The sequence below is a fragment of the Rhinoraja longicauda genome, chromosome 41 (genome assembly GCF_053455715.1).
Source record: "Rhinoraja longicauda isolate Sanriku21f chromosome 41, sRhiLon1.1, whole genome shotgun sequence".
NCBI lineage: Eukaryota > Metazoa > Chordata > Chondrichthyes > Rajiformes > Arhynchobatidae > Rhinoraja > Rhinoraja longicauda.
The window spans coordinates 15,288,865-15,311,200 of record NC_135993.1 but is presented as its reverse complement, the minus strand read 5'-3'; the positions used below and the strand labels follow the sequence as shown (position 1 = coordinate 15,311,200).

The window sequence follows — 22,336 nt, the reverse complement described above, 5'->3', positions numbered from 1 at the left end:
CTACTCTTTGCTGTGTTATACATCTTTTCTTTTAGTTTTATTCCATCCCTAACATCCCTTGTCAGCCACAGTTGCCTCCTACTCCCCTTAGAATCTTTCTTCCTTTTTGGAATTAAATGATCCTGCGTCTTCCGGATTATGCCCAGAAATTCCTGCCATTGCTGTTCCACCGTCAATCCTGCTAGGATCCCTTTCCAGTTTACCTTGGCCAGCTCCTCTCTCATGCCTTCATAGTCCCCTTTGTTCAACCGCAACACTGACACTTCCGATTTAACCTTCTCCTTCTCAAATTGCAGATTAAAACTAATCATATTATGATCACTACCTCCAAGCGGTTCTTTTACCTCGAGTTCTCTTTATCAAATCTGGTTCATTGGACAACACTAAATCCAGAATTGCCTTTTCTCTGGTAGGCTCCATTACAAGCTGCTCTAAGAGTCCATCTCAAAGGCACTCTACAAACTTTCTTTCTTGGGATCCAGAACCAACCTGATTTTACCAGTCTACCTGCCTATTGAAATCCCCCATCACCACAGTGGCATTACCTTTGTTACATGCCAGCTTTAACTCCTGCTGCATCTTACAACCTACATCCGGGCTACTATTTGGGGGTCTGTAGATAACACCAATTAGTGTCTTCTTGCCTTTACAATTCCTCAACTCAATCCACATTGACTCTACCTCGTCAGTCCCTATGTCTTCCCTCGCAAGGGACTGAATTTCATCCCTCACCAGCAGAGCTACCCCACCGTCTCTGCCCACCTGCCTGTCCTTTCTATAGGATGTATAACCCTGAATATTAAGTTCCCAGGCCCGATCCTCCTGCAGCCACGTCTCTGTAATCCCCACAATGTCATATCTACCAACGTCTAATTGAGCCTCAAGCTCATCTACTTTACTTCTTATACTTCCTGCATTCATATACAATACTTTTAATTCCTTACTCATCTCACATTTTTCATCGATCCCTATTACACTTGGCCATACTTTCCTATCCCTTTGTGAGCTGTCTTTCCCGTTAATTCTGGGGACATTAACTATCCCTTTACTCTCTTTCCCTTTAAATCCATCCTTGACTATCCCATTTGACACCCCACCCCCTTATTTAGTTTAAAACCACCCGTGTAGCAGTGGCAAACCTGCCTGCCAGAATGCTGGTCCCCCACCTGTTAAGGTACAATCCGTCCCTTTTGTACAATTCCCCCTTACCCCAAAACAGATCCCAGTGATCTAAGAATCTAAATCCCTGCCCCCTGCACCATTTCCTCAGCCACACATTCAGGTCCTGTATCTCCCTGTTCCTGCTGTCGCCAGCACGAGGAACTGGAAGCAAACCGGAGATAACCACCCTGGAGGTCCTGCTTTTCAGCATTTTTTCGAATTCGCTGCTGCTTTGCCCGACCTGCACTCAAAGACTTTGTGTCATCAGCAAACTTTCTAATCTTGCCCTGTATGTTCTCATCCAAATTATTGATGTGGATGACAAACAATAAGGGACCCATCATCGAACCCTGAGGCACATCACTAGTCCCAGGCATCCAGTCTGAGAAGCAACCTTCCACCATTACCCTCTGCTTCCTTCCATGGAGCCAATTTGCTATCCATTCAGCTATCTCTCCTTGGATCCTATGCGACCTAACCTGCCAGAGCAGCCTACCATGCGGAACCTTATCGAATGCCTTACTGAAGTCCATGTGCACAATATCTACAGCTCTGCCTTCATCAACCTTTATGGTCACATCTTCAAAAAAATCAATCAGATTTGTGAGACACGACCTCCCACGTACAAAACCATAATGACTATCCCTAATCAGCCCTTGCCCATCCAAATGCCTGTATATCCTATCCCTCAGAATACTCTCCAGTAACTTACCAACTACAGATATTAAGCCTATAGTTCCCAGCATTTTCCCTGCAGCCCTTCTTGAAAAGAGGCACAACATTTGCCACCCTCTAGTCTTCCGGCACCTCTCCTGTATTGAAGGACGACTCGTAAATTTCAACCAGGGCTCCCCCAATTTCCTCTCTAGTTTTTCACAATGTCCTTGGATATATCTGATCAAGCCCTGGAGATTTGTCTACCTTCAAACACGACAGTACCTTCAGTACTACTTTGAAAGTAATCCTGACTGCTTACAAACAACTTCCAGTGACTGCTCCAATTTCCTCCGTCCAACTGTCTTTCTCCTCGGTATATACAGGAGAGATACTCATTGGGGACTTAGCTCCCAAAACTCCTCCAGGGATGCACTTGATCCCAGCTGCTTATACTTGTCCCATGCATCGGTTTTGACTAACGTCTCAATTTCCCTCGTCAGCCAAGCTTCCTTTGCCCTTCACTCTAATGGGGACATAGAAAATATAGAAAATAGGTGCAGGAGGAGGCCATTTGGCCCTTCGAGCCAGCACCACCATTCATTGTGATCATAGCTGATCATCCACAATCAGTAACCTATGCCTGCCTTATCCCCATATCCCTTGATTCCACTAGCCCCTAGAGCTCTATCTAACTCTCTTTTATATTCATCCAGTGAATTGGCCTCCTGCCTTCTGTTGCAGAGAATTCCACAGCTCTCTGGGTGAAATTTTCGTTTCTCACCTCAGTTTTAAATGGCCTCCTCTTTATTCTTAGACTGTGGCCCCTGATTCAGGATGTACACATCCTGAGCTTTCTTCAGTACACTTTTAAAAACATCCCAATTGTCCGTTGCTCCTTTCCCCTCTAATAACCTGCTCCAGTCAACTTGAGCGAGACCTTCTCTCATCCCCTCAAAGTTGGTCTTACCCCAGTTGAGCATTTTAACATGTGGACCATCTCTGTCCATATCCATAACTATCTTAAACCTAATCGAACTGTGGTCACTGGTCCCAAAAGGCTCCTCCACACACACTTCATTAACTTGCCTTTCCCAATTTCCCAATACTAGATCCAGCGTTGCCCTCTCACATGTGGGGGCCTCCACATACTGCTTGAGAAAACTCTCCTGAACACTTTTGAGGAATTGCATCCCATCTAAACCCTTCAGGCTATGATTTTCCCAGTCTATATTGGGAAAGTTATAATCCCCTACTACAACAACCTTATTTGACCTGCAGCTGTCTGCAATCTCCCGGCACATTTGTTCTTCTAATTCCCGTTGACTATTCGGGGGTCTGTAGCACACCCCGAACAAGGTGACCCTCCCTTTCAGTCTGAAGAAGGATCTCAACCCGAAACGTCTCCCATTCCCTCTCACCTAGATGCTGCCTGACCTGCTGAGTTACTCCAGCATTTTGTGATATCCCTTTCTTGTTCCTCAGCTCCACCCACTATGGCCTCACTAGACGAACCGTCCGTAATGTCACCTCTGAACACAGCCGTGACATCCTCCTTAACCAACAATGCAAACCCCCTCCTCTTTTCCCCTCACCCCTGTCTCTCCTGAAGCTCCTGTACCCCGGTGCATTGAGCTGCCAGTCCTGCCCGTCCCTTAACCAGGTTTCAGTCATGGCTCCAACGTCCCAGTCGCTTGTACCTATCCACGCCCTAAGCTCATCTGCCTTCCCCATCAGGCCCCTTGCATTAAAATATGTGCAATTTAAACCAACCCTCCTTCCTCGCTCTCCACCTTTCACCTGCCTATTCTGTCCACTAACCTTTCCCACACCATCCTCCATATTAACTTCTAGCCTCTCATGTGCCTCTGTCCTGCTCGAGATCCCACCCCCTGCCAATCTACTTTAAACCCTCCCGTGTAGCATAAGTAAACCTTCCCGCTAGGATGTTGGTGCCCCTCCAGTGTAGGTGCAACCCGTCCCTTTTGTACAGGTCACCCCTGCCCCAGAAGAGATCCCAATGATCCAGATATCTGAATCCCTGCTCCTTGCACCAACTCCCCAGCCACACATTCATTCCCCCTCTCTTCCTGTTCTTACCTTCACCAGCACGAGGTACTGGAGGCAATCCTGAGATCACTACCGTGTAGATCCTGCTTTTCAGTCTTCTCCCAATTCCGTAAATTCTTGTAGCAGAACCTCCTTCCTCTTCTGACCTGCACAACAACCTCCGGCTGCTCCCCCTCGCTCTTGAGGATACTGTGCAGCCGTTCTGAGATGTCCTGGACGCTGGCACTAGGGAGGGAACACACCATCCTGGAGTCTCGCCTGCTGCAGAGTCCAAGCATAATTCAGCATCTTCTTTCATCTGCTCCATGGTGACGCAGTGATAGATTTGCTGCCTTAGGGCGCTTGCAGTGCCAGAGAAGCAAGTTCGATCCTGACTAAGGGTGCAGTCTGTTCAGGGTTTGTACATTGACCGCGTGGGTTTCCTTCGAGATCTTCCATTGCCTCCCACACTCCAAAGACGTACAGGTTTGCAGGTTAATTGGCTTGGGTTTATATACTTAGTATAAGTGTAAGTTGTCGCTAGTATGTGTAGGATAGTATTAATGTGCGGGGATCGCTGGTCGGCTGGCCAAAGGGCCTGTTTCCATGCTATATGTCTAAACAAGCTAAAAACTATTATAATCTTAGCGGCAAACTGAGTCCACTTCCCCAGGTCTTTAATATAAATTCTAACTAGCCTAATCCAAGAACTGACCTGAACATACCTGAGTTGCAGACTTCCAGCCTGGAAAAGATTCATTCATTCTTATTCTGTTAACCGTGGCTATTTTACAGGTATGGTTTCAAGGATGAAATTTGTATGAATGGAATGAATGAAAATAGTATGTAAAACAGTGCAGAAACAGATCCTGCAGTCACAAAGTCGGTGCCGATTGAGATACCAATTTAAACCACACGTCCCCCTCAGGTGGTCTGTAACCAGCCATCCCCACTGTTCATGTGCCTGTCTGAATGCCTCGAACATTGCTGTCATTTAGAATGGCTCTTTTCTCCTCAGGGGAATGATGCTCACAATCTGCGTCTGATCACCCTGGTCGGCGTTCCTGTCTCTCTGGTATGCCTCGCGATGTCAGTCCTCACCTTCACCCTGTGTCGGGCCCTTAAAAGTATCAGGACCACCATCCACACTCACCTGTGCATCAGCCTCTTTTTGGCAGAACTGCTGTTCATCGTTGGAGTGGACAAGACCGAATACAGGGTAGGTGAAGATAATGGTGTCCACTTCTCCCAGTGATCTCACGCAGGATTGGGCCACTGTGCACACGACCAGGTGGGCAGTGAGCCACATCACTGTTCGTGACTGCGCTCAACACATGCTACTGTTTGGCCCCGTCACTGTACTGGCCCAGTGTATAATCCAGTGCTTCACCCAGTGTATAACCCCATGTATCAATGCATTCGTGTGTAGGAAGGAACTGCAGATGTTGGTTTAAACCGAAGATAGATACAAAAAGCTGGAGTAACTCTGGAACGGGCAGCTTCTCTGGAGAGAAGGAATGGGTGACGTTTTGGGTTGAGACCAATCTGAAGAAGGGTCTTGACCCGAAACGTCACCCATTCCTTCTCTCGTGAGATGCTGTCTGTCCCTCTGAGTTACTCCAGCGTTTTGTGTCTATCTTCGTTCCAATGCATTATCCCTTATTATGTATCTGTACACTGTGAATGGCTCAGGTTGTACCGATTCAATTGTAATCATGTATTGTCTTTCCGCTGGCTGGTGAGCTTGCAACAAAAGCCTTTCACTGTACCTCAGTACACGTGACAATAAACTAAACTGAAACTGAAACTGCAGTGTACAACCAACCAAGTGTACTGGCCTAGTGTACTGGCCTAGTGTACTGGCCCAGTGCACTGATCCAGTGTACTGATGTAGTGTACTGTCCCAGTGTACTGACCTAGTGTACTGGCCCAATCCACTGATCCAGTGTATTGATGGATCCTATTCGGCCCCCCCGACTCCATCAAATCGATAACAGGCAGTCTTGGAAGCCAATCCTGCCTAGTCAAACCGCATGTCAAAAACCTCGGCATGATATTTGACTCTGCATTAAAATTTGATAAGCAAGTCAACGCTGTGGTAAAAGCCAGTTTCTTCCAACTTCGTACCATAGCTAAAATCAAACCTTTCCTCCAATTCGACGACACAGAAAAAATTATTCACGCTTTCATTTCCTCCCGCCTAGACTACTGCAACTCCCTATACACTGGGATCAGCCAATCTTCCCTGTCCCGCCTGCAACTGGTCCAAAACGCCGCAGCGAGACTCCTGACGGGTACCCGTAAAAGGGACCACATCACCCCGATTCTGGTCTCTCTCCACTGGCTCCCTGTACGGTACAGAATCAACTTCAAGCTCCTCCTATTCACGTATAAAGCCCTAAATGGACATTCCCCCCCTACATCAAAAATCTTCTAACGCACCTCTCTAACTCCAGGTCCCTCAGGTCGGCCGACTTGGGGCTACTCACTATCCCGCGGTCTAGGCTTAAGCTCAGGGGTGACCGCGCTTTTGCGGTTGCAGCTCCTAGACTGTGGAACAGCATCCCTCTCCCCATCAGAACTGCCCCCTCCATCGACTCCTTTAAGTCCAGGCTCAAAACCTATTTCTACTCCCTAGCGTTTGAGGCTCATTGAGGAGGCGCTGTGAATTGTTTGTGTGCTACTGTATGTTTCATTTTTTCCTTAGTACCTAATCAGATGTACAGCACTTTGGTCAACGTGGGTTGTTTTTAATTGTGCTATACAAATAAAATTGACTTGACTTGATGTAGTGTACTGTCCCAGTGTACTGACCTAGTGTACTGACCTAGTGTACTGTCCCAGTGCTCTGATCCAGTGTACTGACCTAGTGTACTGGCCCAGTGCACTGATCCAGTGTACTGATGTAGTGTACTGTCCCAGTGTACTGATCCAGTGTACTGACCTAGTGTACTGGCCCAGTGCACTGATCCAGTGTACTGACCTAGTGTACTGGCCCAGTGCACTGATCCAGTGTACTGATGTAGTGTACTGGCCCAGTGCACTGATCCAGTGTACTGATGTAGTGTACTGTCCCAGTGTACTGATCCAGTGTACTGACCTAGTGTACTGGCCCAGTGCACTGATCCAGTGTACTGATGTAGTGTACTGGCCCAGTGCACTGATCCAGTGTACTGATGTAGTGTACTGTCCCAGTGTACTGATCCAGTGTACTGACCTAGTGTACTGGCCCAGTGCACTGATCCAGTGTACTGACCTAGTGTACAGGCTTAGTATACCAACCCAATATGCTGACTCAGCGCACTGGCCCAGTGTATCAACCCAGAGAACCAGCCAGTGTACCCCCCTGTGCAGCACAGCCCAGGCTCATTAATCCCTTGTGGCTCTTTCATCATTTCCAGACTCTTTGTGCGGTCATCGCTGGATTCTTGCATTATTTCTTCCTGGCCTGTTTTTCCTGGATGCTTCTGGAAGGTGTGCAGCTTTACCTCATGCTAGTGAAAGTCTTCAATGCAAATAGTCTGAGACCAACGTACATGTACTTGTTTGGCTACGGCTGCCCCCTGATTGCTGTTGGCATCTCAGCGGCCGTGTTTTCCCAGGGATTTGGAACTGAGAAGTAGTAAGTATGGAAAACTGTGGATTCTTTTGCAGACATTGCACTCAGGTACATTGAGTTTCTGTGACAGGAATAAACATGGTTGCCGGAATGAGGCCATTCGAACCTTTGCACCCGTGCTAACATTCAGTTGGACCATGACCAACCTACAACCTCAGAACTGTTTTTTTGCACTGACCCCATTTTCCCCATTTCAATAGACAATAGACAATAGACAATAGGTGCAGGAGTAGGCCATTCGGCCCTTCGAGCCAGCACCGCCATTCAATGTGATCATGGCTGATCATTCTCAATCAGTACCCCGTTCCTGCTTTCTCCCCATACCCCCTGACTCCGCTATCCTTAAGAGCTCTATCTAGCTCTCTCTTGAATGTATTCAGAGAATTGGCCTCCACTGCCCTCTGAGGCAGAGAATTCCACAGATTCACAACTCTCTGACTGAAAAAGTTTTTCCTCATCTCTGTTCTAAATGGCCTACCCCTTATTCTTAAACTGTGGCCCCTGGTTCTGGACTCCCCCAACATTGGGAACATGTTTCCTGCCTCTAACGTGTCCAACCCTTAATAATCTTATACGTTTCGATAAGATCCCCTCTCATCCTTCTAAATTCCAGTGTGTGCAAGCCTAGTCGCTCCAGTCTTTCAACATATGACAGTCCCGCCATTCCGGGAATTAACCTAGTAAACCTACGCTGCACACCCTCAATAGCGAGAATATCCTTCCTCAAATTTGGAGACCAAAACTGCACACAGTACTCCAGGTGCGGTCTCACTAGGGCCCTGTACAACTGCAGAAGGACCTCTTTGCTCCTCTTTCCTTGATATCCATCTCTGTCTGAAAACACTCAGCAAATGAGCCTGCAAAACCCACTTGGGGAGAGGATTCCAAAGGTTCACCACTCACTGAGTGAAGCTATTTCTTCACATCTCCCCATGGAAATTGGGAACAGGCCCTTCATCCCATGAGGTCAACCATCAAGCAGCCTTTTATCCCAATCCTACACCAATCCCACTTTCTCCTCCCAAATTTCTATCTACTGCTCCAGATCCCCAAGTCCCATTCTGGAATTGTACTGTTCCATGTTCCATGGTATCATTCATGGGATAGTTTACAGCTCCCTATCAACCTACACATGTTTGGGATGTTGATGGAGACTGCAGCACCCAGAGGGAATTGGCGTGGATTGAGGTGGAACGTGCAAACTCCACATAGGCATCACCCTAAGTCGGGATCGAACCCAGGTCTCTGGAACTGAGGCAACAGTTCCATTAGACACTCTAATTATGGTCCCCGGTTGCAGACACCACAGCCAGGAGAAATACTATCCTTGCATCTATTCTATCGCCATAGGAATTTCACATATGTTAATGGCATTTCATCCAACTCTTCTGAACTCTGGAGAGTATAGGCCCAGTCTGCTGGTCTCACTCCAGGCATCGCACTGGTGAACCTACTTTTCACTCAGTACATCAGAAGTGTTCTCTTCCTTGGATAGAGAAACCCGGCTGATGTACCCACGTATTTGTATCTTCGAGTCAGATGTGCAGCACAGAAATGGGACCTTTGGCCCACCACGAAATCAGTCATGGTTCTTGAGGAATACGAAGAAATCAGGATAACACAAACAAGAAATTAGGAGGAGTAAAGGGGGCTTGGCAAATAGGGTCGAGGAGAGTCCCCTGGCATTTTGTATGTCAAGCGAAAGGGTCACTTGGAAAACGGTAGGTCCACTCCAGGACAAAGGTGGGAATTTCTACCTGAAGCCAGAGAAGTGCACAAGGTCCTTAATGTGTACTTAACATTAGCATTCCCCAAGAGGAAGGACATGGGTGATGTTGAGATTCAGGAGGGGTGCATTGATATTCTAGGGCATCATTATTGAGTCATAGGATCATATGGCAGAGAAACAGGCCCTTCAGCCCAACTACCCCATGACAACCAAGGTGCCCCATCTACACGAGTGCAACCTGCCCATGTTTGGCACATCCTGTCCATGCACCTGTCCAAATATCTTTTAAATTTTGTTACAGTACCTGTCTCAACTATCCCCTCTGGCAGGCCATTCTATATAACCACCCTCTCTGTGAAAAAGTCACCCCTCAGGTTCCTATTAAATCTTTCCCCTCTCACCTTAAACAAATGTTGCTTGGTTCTTGATTCTCGTACTCGAGATAAACTCCAGAAATGCATTCACCTTACCTATTCCGCTCATGATTTTATACACCTTCACAAGATCACCCCTCTACCTCCTGAGTTTCAAGGGATAAAGATCTAGCCTGTCAACCATTCCCTACAGCTCAGGGCCTTGATTGCCAACATCTCACCACACAGGTGAGGTGCCGCAAGACTGAAAGGTGTGCCTGTATTTAAGAAGGACTCTAAGGAGGAGAGTATTCTGAGGGATAAGATATATATGCATTAGACAGGGACTAATTAGTCAGCATGGTTTTGTCCATGGAAGAGTATGACTTACCAGTCTACTTAAGTTTTTGAAGTAATCAAAGAGGTTGAAAAGGACAAAGCCGTAGACATTGTCTATATGGACTTCAGCAAGACATTTGATGAGGTTCCACATGGTAGGCTGCTCTGGATCATTAGATCGCATGGGATCCAGGGAGAGCCAACTGACTGGATAGAGAATTAGCTTTGTGAAAGGAAGCAGAGGGTGATGGTGGATGGTTATCATTCAGAATGGAGGTGTGTGACTAGTGGCATGCCAGAGAATTTTGAAGCCATGATGAGTAAATTTGTAGATGACACTAAACTGGGTGATATAATAGATAGCGAAGATGCTATTAATAAAATGCAGTGGTTCAAGACATTGCTACAAGACATTTACAGTATTGTGTTCAGTTTTGGTCACCTATTCTCACAAACAAATCTCCTTTATATTCAGAGTGTAGTGGGTGCCTGGTACTTTGTGCAGTGGAGATGGTGGAAGCAGATGTGATAGCATGTTTCAGGGCATTGAAACAAACACATGAGAAGATAGGGAATGGTGGGATACAGACCATGTGCAGACAGATGGGAATTGTTATGTTTTCATCACGGTCCGCACGGACATGGTGGGATGAAAGGCCTCTTTCAGTGATGTACTGTTCGTTGTTCAATGTTTTATGTCTGTGCCAACCTTTGTATTCATCTACATGAATCCCATTTGCCTGCATTAGTGCTGTGTCCATCTAGGCTGTGCCTAGTTATTTACTACAAACAAAGGTCCCAGCACCTGTCCCTACGGTGCAACACTTTATATACACCCAGTCAGAAACACCTCATTCACCAATAACCTCTGCATCCTATCACCAAACCCATTGTGGCTCCAGTCTAGGCCCCAAATAGAGTCATGAAGTGAAACAGTGTGGAAACAGGCCCTTCGGCCCAACTCGCCCACACCAGCCAACAATGTCCCAGCTACACTAGTCCCACTTGCCAGCGACCTATGTACCTTAATCTTCTGGATCCTATGTACCTTAATCTTCTGGATCAGCCTATCATGTGGGGCTTTGTCAAATGTCTTGCTAAAGTCCATATGGGCAACATCTTCTGCCCTGATTCATCAATCTCTGTTGCCTCCTCAAAAACTCCATCAAATTAGTGAGACAAGATTTCCCTGCACAAATCCATGCTGACCATACCTAATCATTCCTAACTTTCCAAATATTTCCTGCCCCTCAAAACTCCCTCCAATATGTTCCCTACCACTGATATAAGGCTCACTCACCTGTAGTTACCTGGCTTGCCCCTTCTGCCCTAAAACAAAATCTTCATGCGGTCAAAGCAAAATAGTTTGCCTTCCTGACTGCCCCCTGCACCAGCACATTAGCTCCCAGTGGTCTGTCTAGAAACATAGAAAATAGGTGCAGGAGTAGGCTATTCGGCCCTTTGAGCCAGCACCACCATTCAATATGATCATGGCTGATCATCCAGAATCAGTACCCCATCCCAGCTTTCTCCCCATATCCCTTGATTCCGTTAGCTCTAAGAGCTAAATCCAACTCTGTCTTGAAAACATCCAGTGAATTGGCCTCCACTGCCTTCTGTGGCAGAGATTTCACAACTCTCTGGATGAAAAAGTCTTTCCTCATCTCAGTCCTAAATGGCCGGACCCCATATTCTTAAACTGTGACCCCTGGTTCTGGACTCCCCAACATTGGGAATATTTTTCCTGCATCTAGCCTGTCCAATCCCTTAAGAATTTTATGTAAGATCCCTTCGCATGCTTCTAAATTCCAGTGAACATAAGCCCAGTCGATCCGATCTTTCATCATATGTCAGTCCCTCCATCCCGGGAATTAACCTGGTGAACCTACACTGCACTTCCTCAAGAGCAAGAATGTTCTTCCTCAAATTAGCAGACCAAAACTGCACACAATAATCCAGGTGCGGTCTCGCCAGGGCCCTGTACAACTGCAGTAGAACCTCCTTGCTCCGAAACCTAAATCCTCTCGCTATGAAGTCCAACTGCCATTTGCTTTCTTTCACTGCCTGCTGTACCTGCTTACTTTCAGTGACTAATGTACAAGGACACCCAGATTCGTTGCACCTCCCCTTCTCCTAATCTGACACCATTCAGATAATCTGCCTTCTTGTTTTTGCCACCAAAGTGGATATCCTCACATTTATCCACATTATACTGCATCTGCCCACTCACCCAACCTGTCCAAGTCACCCTGCAGCCTCATAGCATCCTCCTCGCAGGTCACACTGCCACCCAGCTTTGTGTCATCCGCAAACTTGGAGATGTTATATTTCGTCTAAATCGTGAATATATATATTGTATATTGTGAATCTAGTCTATCAAGGAAAGAGCAAGAGTTTCCACCAACAGCCCCAACGTCCTCAAGGAGGTCACACGTGGCCTCTCTCCGGCTCAGGGGGAGGTGAGTTGGGGTGGGATAGGGAGACTGAGAGGCAGATACAAGGGGTGCAGTGGAGATGGATGGAGTAAGGTTACTGAACAATCATCAGGGGAGAGCACATAGCTAAGGATGAGAAAGCCCTTCCCCAGCCACAACTTCCTGCAGTACAAGGACAAAGACCAGATCCATTCACCAGGTTGTTACCCAAAGACCAACAGTGCAACGCTGGGTCCACACAGAAATGAGTGTGGCAGCAATGTACCCATGACCGGAATAGTCGTTTCCAGTCAAGCCCCACACATAGCAGGAATGTTACTGGTGTGGGAATATACATGTGTGCATGTGGGTGCAGAGTGTAAACATTTTACCGTGTCATTTGGAAACAACAGCTTTTGCCTCTTTCCCCAGTTGTTGGTTGGATCTAAAGTCGGGATTTCTCTGGGCTTTCCTGGCTCCGGTCTGTGTGATTATTCTGGTAAGTCTGGAAAAATATGAAGCAGAGAGAATGTCTGTTGAATTCAGGAAATGTGAGCTGATGCGTTTTTGAACCACGTATGAGGATAGGACATCAACCATGAATGGCAGGGTCTTAGTGAGTGCGGAGGAACAGAGGGTCCTTAGAGCAAGGCACAGATCTGGTATGGTGACACCTACTAAACCTGCAGGTTAGCCTGTGCTGAAATCTGGGGTATTAATATTTAGCAGTATCGGATTGGATGAAAGTTCTCCAAAGAGCATTGGTAAAGATTATATCTTTTATTACTGATTATCATGATCAATCTTTAGACCGACCATAAATATTTGTAGATTCACAATGCACATGATTAGATTTGAAGTCATCCACTCAGGACTGATGGAACACTACAGAAATATCTACATCACTGTCTTTTTTTAAATGAGTGTTGAGGATCAAAGGGCAGACTATGCATAGAAACATAGGCATAGAAACAAAGAAAATAGGTGCAGGAGGAGGCCATTTGGCCCTTCGAGCCAGCACCGCCATTCATTGTGATCATGGCTGATCATCCACAGTGAGTAATTCGTGCCTGCTTTCTTCCCATATCCCTTGATTCTGCGAGCCCCTAGAGCTCTATCTAACTGAGCACCTGGAGTACTGTGTGCAGTTTTGGTCTCCAAATTTGAGGAAGGATATTCTTGCTATTGAGGGCGTGCAGCGTAGGTTTACTAGGTTAATTCCCGGAATGGCGGGACTGTCGTATGTTGAAAGGCTGGAGCAATTAGGCTTGTATACACTGGAATTTAGAAGGATGAGGGGGGATCTTATTGAAACATATAATTAGGGGATTGGACACATTAGAGGCAGGAAACATGTTCCCAATGTTGGGGGAGTCCAGAACAAGGGGCCACAGTTTAAGAATAAGGGGTAGGCCATTTAGAACGGAGATGAGGAAGAACTTTTTCAGTCAGAGAGTGGTGAAGGTGTGGAATTCTCTGCCTCAGAAGGCAGTGGAGGCCAGTTCGTTGGATGCTTTCAAGAGAGAGCTGGATAGAGCTCTTAAGGATAGCGGAGTGAGGGGGTATGGGGAGAAGGCAGGAACGGGGTACTGATTGAGAGTGATCAGCCATGATCGCATTGAATGGCGGTGCTGGCTCGAAGGGCTGAATGGCCTACTCCTGCACCTATTGTCTATTGAGATGCACTGCAAGATGTTTCTGTGGAAATGTAAATGAATTAAAGATCACATCAAGAAAATATTATTTCAATAAACCACTACTTTTCTTGGAATAATGTGGCTTTTTCTTTTCTTGGAAGGTCAATGGAGGATTTTTTATTATCACTGTGTTGAAACTGGTTGAAAAGTTTTCAAGTGTCAATCCTGATACGGGCCAGTTGAAGAAAATCAGGTGAGAACAACTGGTCTGGCTGCTGGTACCTTCCTTGGTTGATACGGTATCTAGGTCATGCAAATGGCCAGTACTTGCACCCTACACATCCTTTTCCCCATGATTCACATGAAGCTGCTGATGCTGACAGGTCCTAGAGTCATACCGCATGGAGACAGGCCCTTTGGCCCAACTCGTCCTTGCTGACCAAGATGCCCCATCTAAGCCATTCCTGTTTGCTGTTCTGATTTGGGATTCGCGCACTAACAGATGGAGCCCTTTCCAAACTTACCAAAAGGGGAAATAACACCAGGCAGATGGAGAGGACCTTGACGGTTGCAGAGAGAACAATTGGCTCCAGGGTCATAGGTTGGGTACCACATGTGGAAGGCCAAGCATATGAATCATTCAGTTGCCATTCCTGTCCTGCTATCTGTCGAGGCATCTGAATGTGTGTTGGAGATGGGCATACTCTGCTTACTCAGCATTATTCTGTTTGAAACAAACATTTCTCAGCAGAGGCCAACATCATATTTTATTCTTTTCCAATAAAGCCTTTGACGTTTGGTGTGCCACAGGTCATGGCTCACTTATTGTATCAGCTGACTGGCTGATATCTCTACCATTGCAGTCTGTGCATTGAAGTCTCGCTGTTTCGTTTGATGGGGATTTCAGGATTTTAACCCCAGTCAACACAAATAACTGCAAGAAAAGGATCCAGAAGCAGCAGGAAGTTTATATTGGACTTTAAAGTATGCACTGCAGTGAGTGAGACAAAGCAAAGTATTGCCTTGCATTCAGCTTCTCGTGCTTCTCGTTTTAGGGTCTTTACCTTCACCGCTGTTGCTCAGCTCTGCCTCCTGGGATGTACTTGGATATTTGGCATGTTGCACTTCCAGAAGGAAACAATTGTCATGGCCTACATCTTTACCGTGATCAACAGCATGCAAGGAATGTTCATCTTCATCCTGCACTGCCTCCTTAACAAGCAGGTAAGTCCCCTTGAATTTGTTCAGTGTGTCCAGCACCATTCACTCAAATGGTATGTAGATGGCCAACCAGAGAGAGGGCAACCCTGGACCTTCCATTGGGGAATGAGGCAGGCAGTTCACTGGCCTGTGTGGGCGAGCACGTTGTGACCCGTCACCAGAATGATGGACTCAAGTCAACAGTGTAGCCATGGGCACTCACATAGGCCCCAGCTGTGCCTGCCTTTATTGAAAATGGCAGCTACAGGACTAATAATGTTATCATAGAAGGGGTTTTAACTTTCTAAATATTAACTGGGAATATCATAGCGCAGAAGGTTTAGACAGGGTAGAATTTGTCAAAGGTATTCAGGAACATTTCCTCTGGCAATATAAAGAGAGCCCTTCACCAAAGAAGGCAACACTTGATCTTGTCTTAGGAAATTGGAAGTGACAAGTGGATGAGCTGTACATGGATGGGGCTTTTGGGACCAGCGACCGTGGTTTATATGGTTTAGATTAGAAGTTGGAACATTATGTTAAAGTTGTACAACATGTTGGTGAGGCCTTTCGCTGTCCGGCGGGGGCTTCAACGTCGGGAGCCCCGACCGCCCCGACGTGGCAACTTCAACAGCCTGACCGCGGGAGAAGACGGCAGGGGAAGAGAAAAGACATTGTGGCCTTCCATCACAGTGAGGAGGGGACTGGAGGAGACTCACTGTGATGGATGTTTCTTTTTGTTTGGTGTTAGTTTGTGTGTTTGGTGTTAGTTTAGTTTGGTGTTATATGTGTTATTGCATTTTTATTGATTATTCTTATTGGTCTTATTGGTAATTTCATCGTGTATTTATGTGTATGTGACAAATAAACGACTATTGACTATTGACTGTACTGTCTTCAGTTTTGGTCACCCTCTAGGAAGGAGGTCATTCAGCTGGAAAGAGGGCAGAGAAGATTTGTGAGGATATTGCTCAAACTTGAGTGGGGTGAGATACTGGAAGAGGTTGGGCAGGCTGGTTCATGTAAACCTCCTTCACACCCTTTGCAAAGTTTCCACATCCTTTGTGTAATGGGGAGACAAGCAAATGTATACAATACTCCAAATGCTGCCTCACCAAAGTCTAATAAAGCTGCCTGACCAAGTGTATCCAATAACATTGTGGGAACCAAGGGAAAAACGGGTGTCCACTGGTTGGCATGGATACCGTGGGCCGAATGGCCTGTTTCCATGTTATAAGGCTCTATGACAATGATGGACAACATTATTAACCATAATATCTACTCAGCTGAATGTCACAGAGGAATCTGTAGATGTCACAGAGTTCCAGGATCTGGCAGATATTAGCAACTACTGGGTCACCAATACTGAGCTCAGTTGTGGAACTGAGAATGGTGTCAGGTGCAGGATGGAAACTGGAGCAGGAGCTACCTAGGCAGTGTGGCTGACTAATCCACTCACTGCAGATAATGCTGGAGTGACCCTTTGTCCTGGTGCTGATCTCTTGCCTTCTGCTTTGGCAATAAGAGTGAGGCACCCAGAAGCCAGCAGCTGGGGGCCTGGATCATGAGCTCCATGGACAGCCCTGGTGTAATGGCCACTGGCAATGGTGTGGACAGGATTGTACACACTCCATGTCACCTTGTCTTTCAGGTGAGGGATGAGTACGCCAACTTCTTCCTCCGTTTCTACCGATTCAAAGACTCAAAATACTCAACTTCTTTGACGCAGGTATGGTTACGATTAGTCGTGCTCTGTCTGTCACGGGGGAGTGATTGTACCCATGTCCAGAGTGATGTGACCGGATAGCTCAGCTATGTTTCTCACAGCGTCTCTGTACACGTGATTATAAGGACCAGTACCATGACCAATTCCCATTAAGTGGCCTGTTTTCACCTGTATCTCTTCCGTAAATGGGCTGTTTTTAGCTGTCTCTGCCTCGAGGGAACCTGAATCTTCCAGGATCAGTCTTGATTGACTGAATTGAAAGATACAGCAGGAAACAGGCTCTTCAGCCCACTGATTTCACTCTAACCACCAGTCACCCGTTCATACTATATTCTATGTTATCCCATTTTCGCATCCACTCCCTGCACACGATGGGCAAATTGACAGCGGCCAATTAACCAACATGTCTTTGGGTAGGGGAGGAACGTGGAGCACATGGAGGAACCTCTCACCATCACAGGGAGAACATGCACATTTCACACACAGAGCACCCGAGGTCAGGATGGAACCCGGGACTCTGGCACTGTAAGGCAGCGGCTCTACCCACTGCCCCTCTCTGCCTCCCTGGTCATTGTTTTTCCTTTTACCGGGGATGTACAGCACCTTCTCTGACACCCACAATGTCACATTGACCTGTAGCTGTTGATGTAAGGTGCTCACTCCATTCACACGCCACCCTGTACTTATACACAGGTCTGCACTCACCCACCCAAATCCCAATGAACCTGTCCACTGCTCCAGTCATTGGCCTAGCGATGGCCCACACTGCCCAGATCAGGTCACACTGTGGTGCTACACAGCATGGCCAGCCATTCCCTACACCCTGCCCCATACACTGTCTCCCACACTCCCACGTACAAACCTGCACCATCGGCCAGATATCCACCCACTCAGTGTCACACATGCTGTCACACACAGTCCCCACACTCATTCACACACCCACCCCACCCGCAAACCGTAAACATGTGCCCCCAAATATTCATCCTCCCACTCAGCCACAAACTGTTCCCCACACACCGAGACCCTCGCTCTCCTCGGCCTTTGCCCCCATCCATCCCCTCAGACAGCCCGAGGTGCAGTGATGGTCTGTGTTGGCCTGCTGTAACATGGTGGGGGTTGGCAGGGCTGGTGTGCCCGTGTCTTGCCCATGAGAACATTAGTTCTCTGCTGCCTCAGCCAAAGCCAGCAGGTTCCCTGGCCCCGACAGGCTGCCACTTGGGGTTGAGTTTCTGATCCTGATGTCTTGTCTGATTCCTTGCAGGGCCTGCAAAGCACTCATGAGACGGGAATGTGATTGAAAGCACGAGAGCCCTGCAGAGCTAGCTAGCTACAGCTGCTTCTAAAGCAAGAGGCACAGAGCACAAGAGCAGCAGCGCCCTGACTCGCTTCGCATGGGACTGTAACTCGCCTCTCTGCTGGGACTGACGGCCCCACTGCTGTTGCCACCCTCTCCCCAATCTCACCTCCATCGCTCTGTTTCAATCTGCTACAAACTTCGGAAGAAAGAGGCAAGAGGCTGCAGCTGAGAGTTGAGCTGTTTCTATTGAGCATGTACATTGCAGTTCATAGCTTCTACATTCCTTCACTGTGTACCTCGACCCGAAAGTCACCCATTCCTTCTCTCCAGAGATGCTGCCTGTCCCGCTGAGTTCCTCCAGCTTGTGTCTATCTTTGAATTAAACCAGCATCTGTAGTTCTTTCCTATCCTTAATCACAAATGGAGAAAGCTACAATGCAGTACAGAATGCCACAGGAGATTCTTCTTCCCTGTTGCCGCTGGACAGACACGGAGACCAGGTGCAGTATTTGCTCTCGCTGGCAGTCTGTTTGTCCTTTTTGTTTGTGTGTTGGTGGTGGGGTGTTTTGTTTTGGTTGTGTATGTGGTGGTGGGGGGGGGGGGAATCTTTCTTTTTTTTTTAGGTCTCTTCCGCTGGGCCTTCCATCGCCCGGTGCGGCTCGGCCGCGGGACTGAACAGCGCCCGGTGCGGCTCGGCCGCGGGGCCTTCCATCGCCCGGTGCGGCTCGGCCACGGGGCCTTCCATCGCCCGGTGCGGCTCGGCCGCGGGACTGTACAGCGCCCGGTGCGGCTCGGCCGCGGGGCCTTCCATCGCCCGGTGCGGCGCGGCCGCGGGACATCATTCTGCTTTAGTTAAACATTTTGTTCAAGATGACCGCGCCGTTGTGTTTGGCTTCCTGCCACTGTATGTTTCTTTTTTTTCCTAATCAGATGTGCAGCACTTTGGTCAACGTGGGTTGTTTTTAAATGTGCTATATACAAATAAAATTGACTTGACTTGACATTGTGAACCAGACTGTCCATTAATAAGCATGGCAGCACCTAGCCTGGATTCCAGGGGACTGACGAGTTACCTTTCACTTCAAGCACCTCCCTGGGTAGATGGGATGATGTTCGTCTGGCTTCAAGATTGCTTGATTGGTGATCCTTTAGCTGCTGGCTATTGGACAATGGTTGGACAAATGTAAATGCAGCCTGTGCTGAGTACGGCTGTGGTTCCAAGTGCCCTGGGTTTGCCCAATACCTGCCACAGGTGAGACAAAGGAGGTTTCAATGCCTCATACAGAGGAAGCAGGAAGGGCAATCTGGTCACACCTTGTTACTGTGCACTGATACATAGAAATGCAAACTTCTTAAAAATGCAAGGCCTTTATTTATTAAAAGTATCACCGTGATCTGTGGGTCTTGTTAATATGTTCACATTCCTCATATTAATAATTGTTTCTCATAACTTATTAGAGGGTGTGGTCTAAACGTGAAATATTCAAGGCGTTACTGAATGAGGGCGGTTTAGACCAAATGTGCCTTTGAAATCCTTGGTTATGGGGAGAAGTCAGGAGAATGGGGATGAAAGAGAAAAATTGATCTGTCATGATTGAATGATAGAGTAGAGTTGATGGGCTGAATGCCCTAATTCTTCTCCAATGTCTTATGGTCTTATGCCCTGGGGAATGAGAAGTCATTCCTAAAACCTGGGACTGAGATCCCTTCCTGCACTTGGCCACATGCATCAATTGCTCAGAACGTGTAGAACATCTGTGGTTACTAAAAACTGTCTACACCAGTGTCTACAGTTAGTACCCACTGTCTACAGCAGTGTCTACAGTTAGTACCCACTGTCTACATCTGTCTAGTTAGTACCCACTGTCTACATCTCTGTCTACAGTTAGTACCCACTGTCTACAGCAGTGTCTACAGTTAGTACCCACTGTCTACATCTGTCTAGTTAGTACCCACTGTCTACATCTGTCTACAGTTAGTACCCACTGTCTATACCAGTGTCTACAGTTAGTACCCACTGTCTACACCAGTGTCTACAGTTAGTACCCACTGTCTACATCTGTGTCTACAGTTAGTACCCACTGTCTACACCAGTGTCTACAGTTAGTACCCACTGTCTACACCAGTGTCTACAGTTAGTACCCACTGTCTACACCAGTGTCTACAGTTAGTACCCACTGTCTATATCAATAGATATCGGGTAGCCGGAGTGCAGATAAGGATTGGCGGTGGCGGTGGTTTCGGTGCCAAGTGCAGTACGCCGATGGCGTTCCCTGCCAGGGTGCCAACGGCGGCAAAGACAGGGAATGTGTGGGAACAGCCGGGGTGTTAGCTGCCTACCATGGCGATGGTAGGTGCGGCCGGAGCGGTGGTGATGGCGGCGTCGCAAGCAGTGGGAGAGGCACCGCAGGCCAGCCGGCGCTGCGAATGGTGAGGAAGGCATGGATGGACGGCACTGCGGGCGGCCAGGGTGTTGGCATGAGCTGGGGGCGGCTAACACTGCAAATGGCATACTTGGATACTTTATCTTGCATTGAGCATCTACAATGTACCACTCCATAATTGTCTCGATTAAACTCCACCTGGAATTTATCTGACCATATTTTCAGCTGAACTATATCCTGCTGCTTTCATTGGCAACCTTTCTCACTCTCCACAATTCCAATTTTTATGTCATCTGTAAAGCTATCATTCAGTTCCTTTACATTTTCATCAGTCATTGGCCAAAGCACTGCTTCTTACAGAACAGCATTGGTCACAGACCTCCAGTCAGAGAACACATCTCCAGGGGTAGTCCCTCTGGCGTCTGTGACCAAGCCAACATCGATCAAATCGACCAAATCTCTAGGGATCCCATGTGATTTAATCTTCTAAACCCACCTACCATGAAGAACATTGTCAAATGATTTACTAACGTCTATGTAGACTACAGCCATTACCCAACTCTCATCACGTAATTTTGTCACCTCGAAAAACGCAAACAAATTTGTAAGATAGGACCTGCCCCACAAAAAAAGCCACTCTGAATAACTATATACTAAAACTCTCATTTGTTTGTTTGTTCCTGAACTATAGCCAAAATGGTACATGATAGTGCAACAATTTTAGGCTCAACTTACTCACCGTTGTCCCTTTGGTGCTAATGGAAGATGTTTCATTGAAATCGATGTTATATTTTTTAAGTTATTCACATTTTAAAGTTTAAATCTATCTCCAAGGGAGCGAGGGGGAGGGAGGGATGGAGGGGGGATGATAAGGGTAGTTGAGGGGGATGGAGTGGGGGGGAGGGGAAGTGGGGGAGGGGAATGTGAGGGTTCTGCACCAATGTAGGAGAGGTTTGGTCTAGTTACTAATAAATCAATGATTTTCCAAAAACAAATTCCAAATCCTGTCCTTTAAAAGCTTCTTCAATAATTGTTTTATGACAGATATAAAGCTTACTTGCCTATAGTTTCCCAGATTATCCCTGTCAAGCCTCGAGTATCTCCTTCCTTGCGTCTATCAGTATCCTTGGATAGATTCTATCAGGCCCCGGCCTTGTCTTCCTTAAATATATATCTATATATAATGTACCTTTATTGTCATTCAAAAACATGTTTTTGGACAAAATGAGAGGCAATAAAAAAGCAATAAAATACACAATCACAAAACCCAACATAAAATAAAGAAACATCCATCACAGTGAGTCTCCTCCAGTCACCTCCTCACTGTGATGGAAGGCCAGAATGTCTTCTGCCTTCCCTGCCATCTTCGAAATTGCCGTGGTTGGGGCTCCCGGCAATGGACGGTGAAAGGTCCGCAGCGGGCCACACAAGCCTCGCGATTCAGGGCGGACGAAGACACTGCTGCTCCCGAAGTCGGCCCCCACCCAGGGACCTGCGAGCTTCCGACGTCTACGCAGCCCGCGGCCGAAGCCTCAGGAGCTTCCGAAGGCGAGTCACAGCTGGACCCGCAGCGCCACCACAGCCTCCGAAGACAGCCAGTCCCGCCCGCGGGCTCTGCGATCCAGAGCCCCAGGTGGTCCCAGCTAGACGCCGCCAGCTCCAGGTGTTTGGCCGATGGTAGGTCTCAGCGTGAACGGAGGGAGACACCACCCAGAAAAAACATTGTGTCTCCGTTCGGAAGAGACAATTTTTAGTTTCCCCCCTCCCCCCTCCC

General features: G+C 47.4%; 1 protein-coding gene across 1 annotated transcript in view; it reads left to right on the top strand.

Annotated features, from left to right (window-relative positions):
* Window positions 1-18,761, top strand: part of LOC144611845 (adhesion G protein-coupled receptor E2-like) — a 71,342-nt gene extending 52,581 nt beyond the window's left edge. Inside the window, exons 8-14 of the mRNA XM_078431147.1 lie at window positions 4,883-5,083; window positions 7,266-7,486; window positions 12,751-12,817; window positions 14,117-14,208; window positions 15,011-15,179; window positions 16,807-16,884; window positions 18,143-18,761. Of these exons, the coding sequence (XP_078287273.1) occupies window positions 4,883-5,083; window positions 7,266-7,486; window positions 12,751-12,817; window positions 14,117-14,208; window positions 15,011-15,179; window positions 16,807-16,884; window positions 18,143-18,175 (861 nt within the window). The 3' untranslated portion in view covers window positions 18,176-18,761. The remainder of the gene's footprint in view (window positions 1-4,882; window positions 5,084-7,265; window positions 7,487-12,750; window positions 12,818-14,116; window positions 14,209-15,010; window positions 15,180-16,806; window positions 16,885-18,142) is intronic.
* Window positions 18,762-22,336: the final 3,575 nt, after the last annotated feature.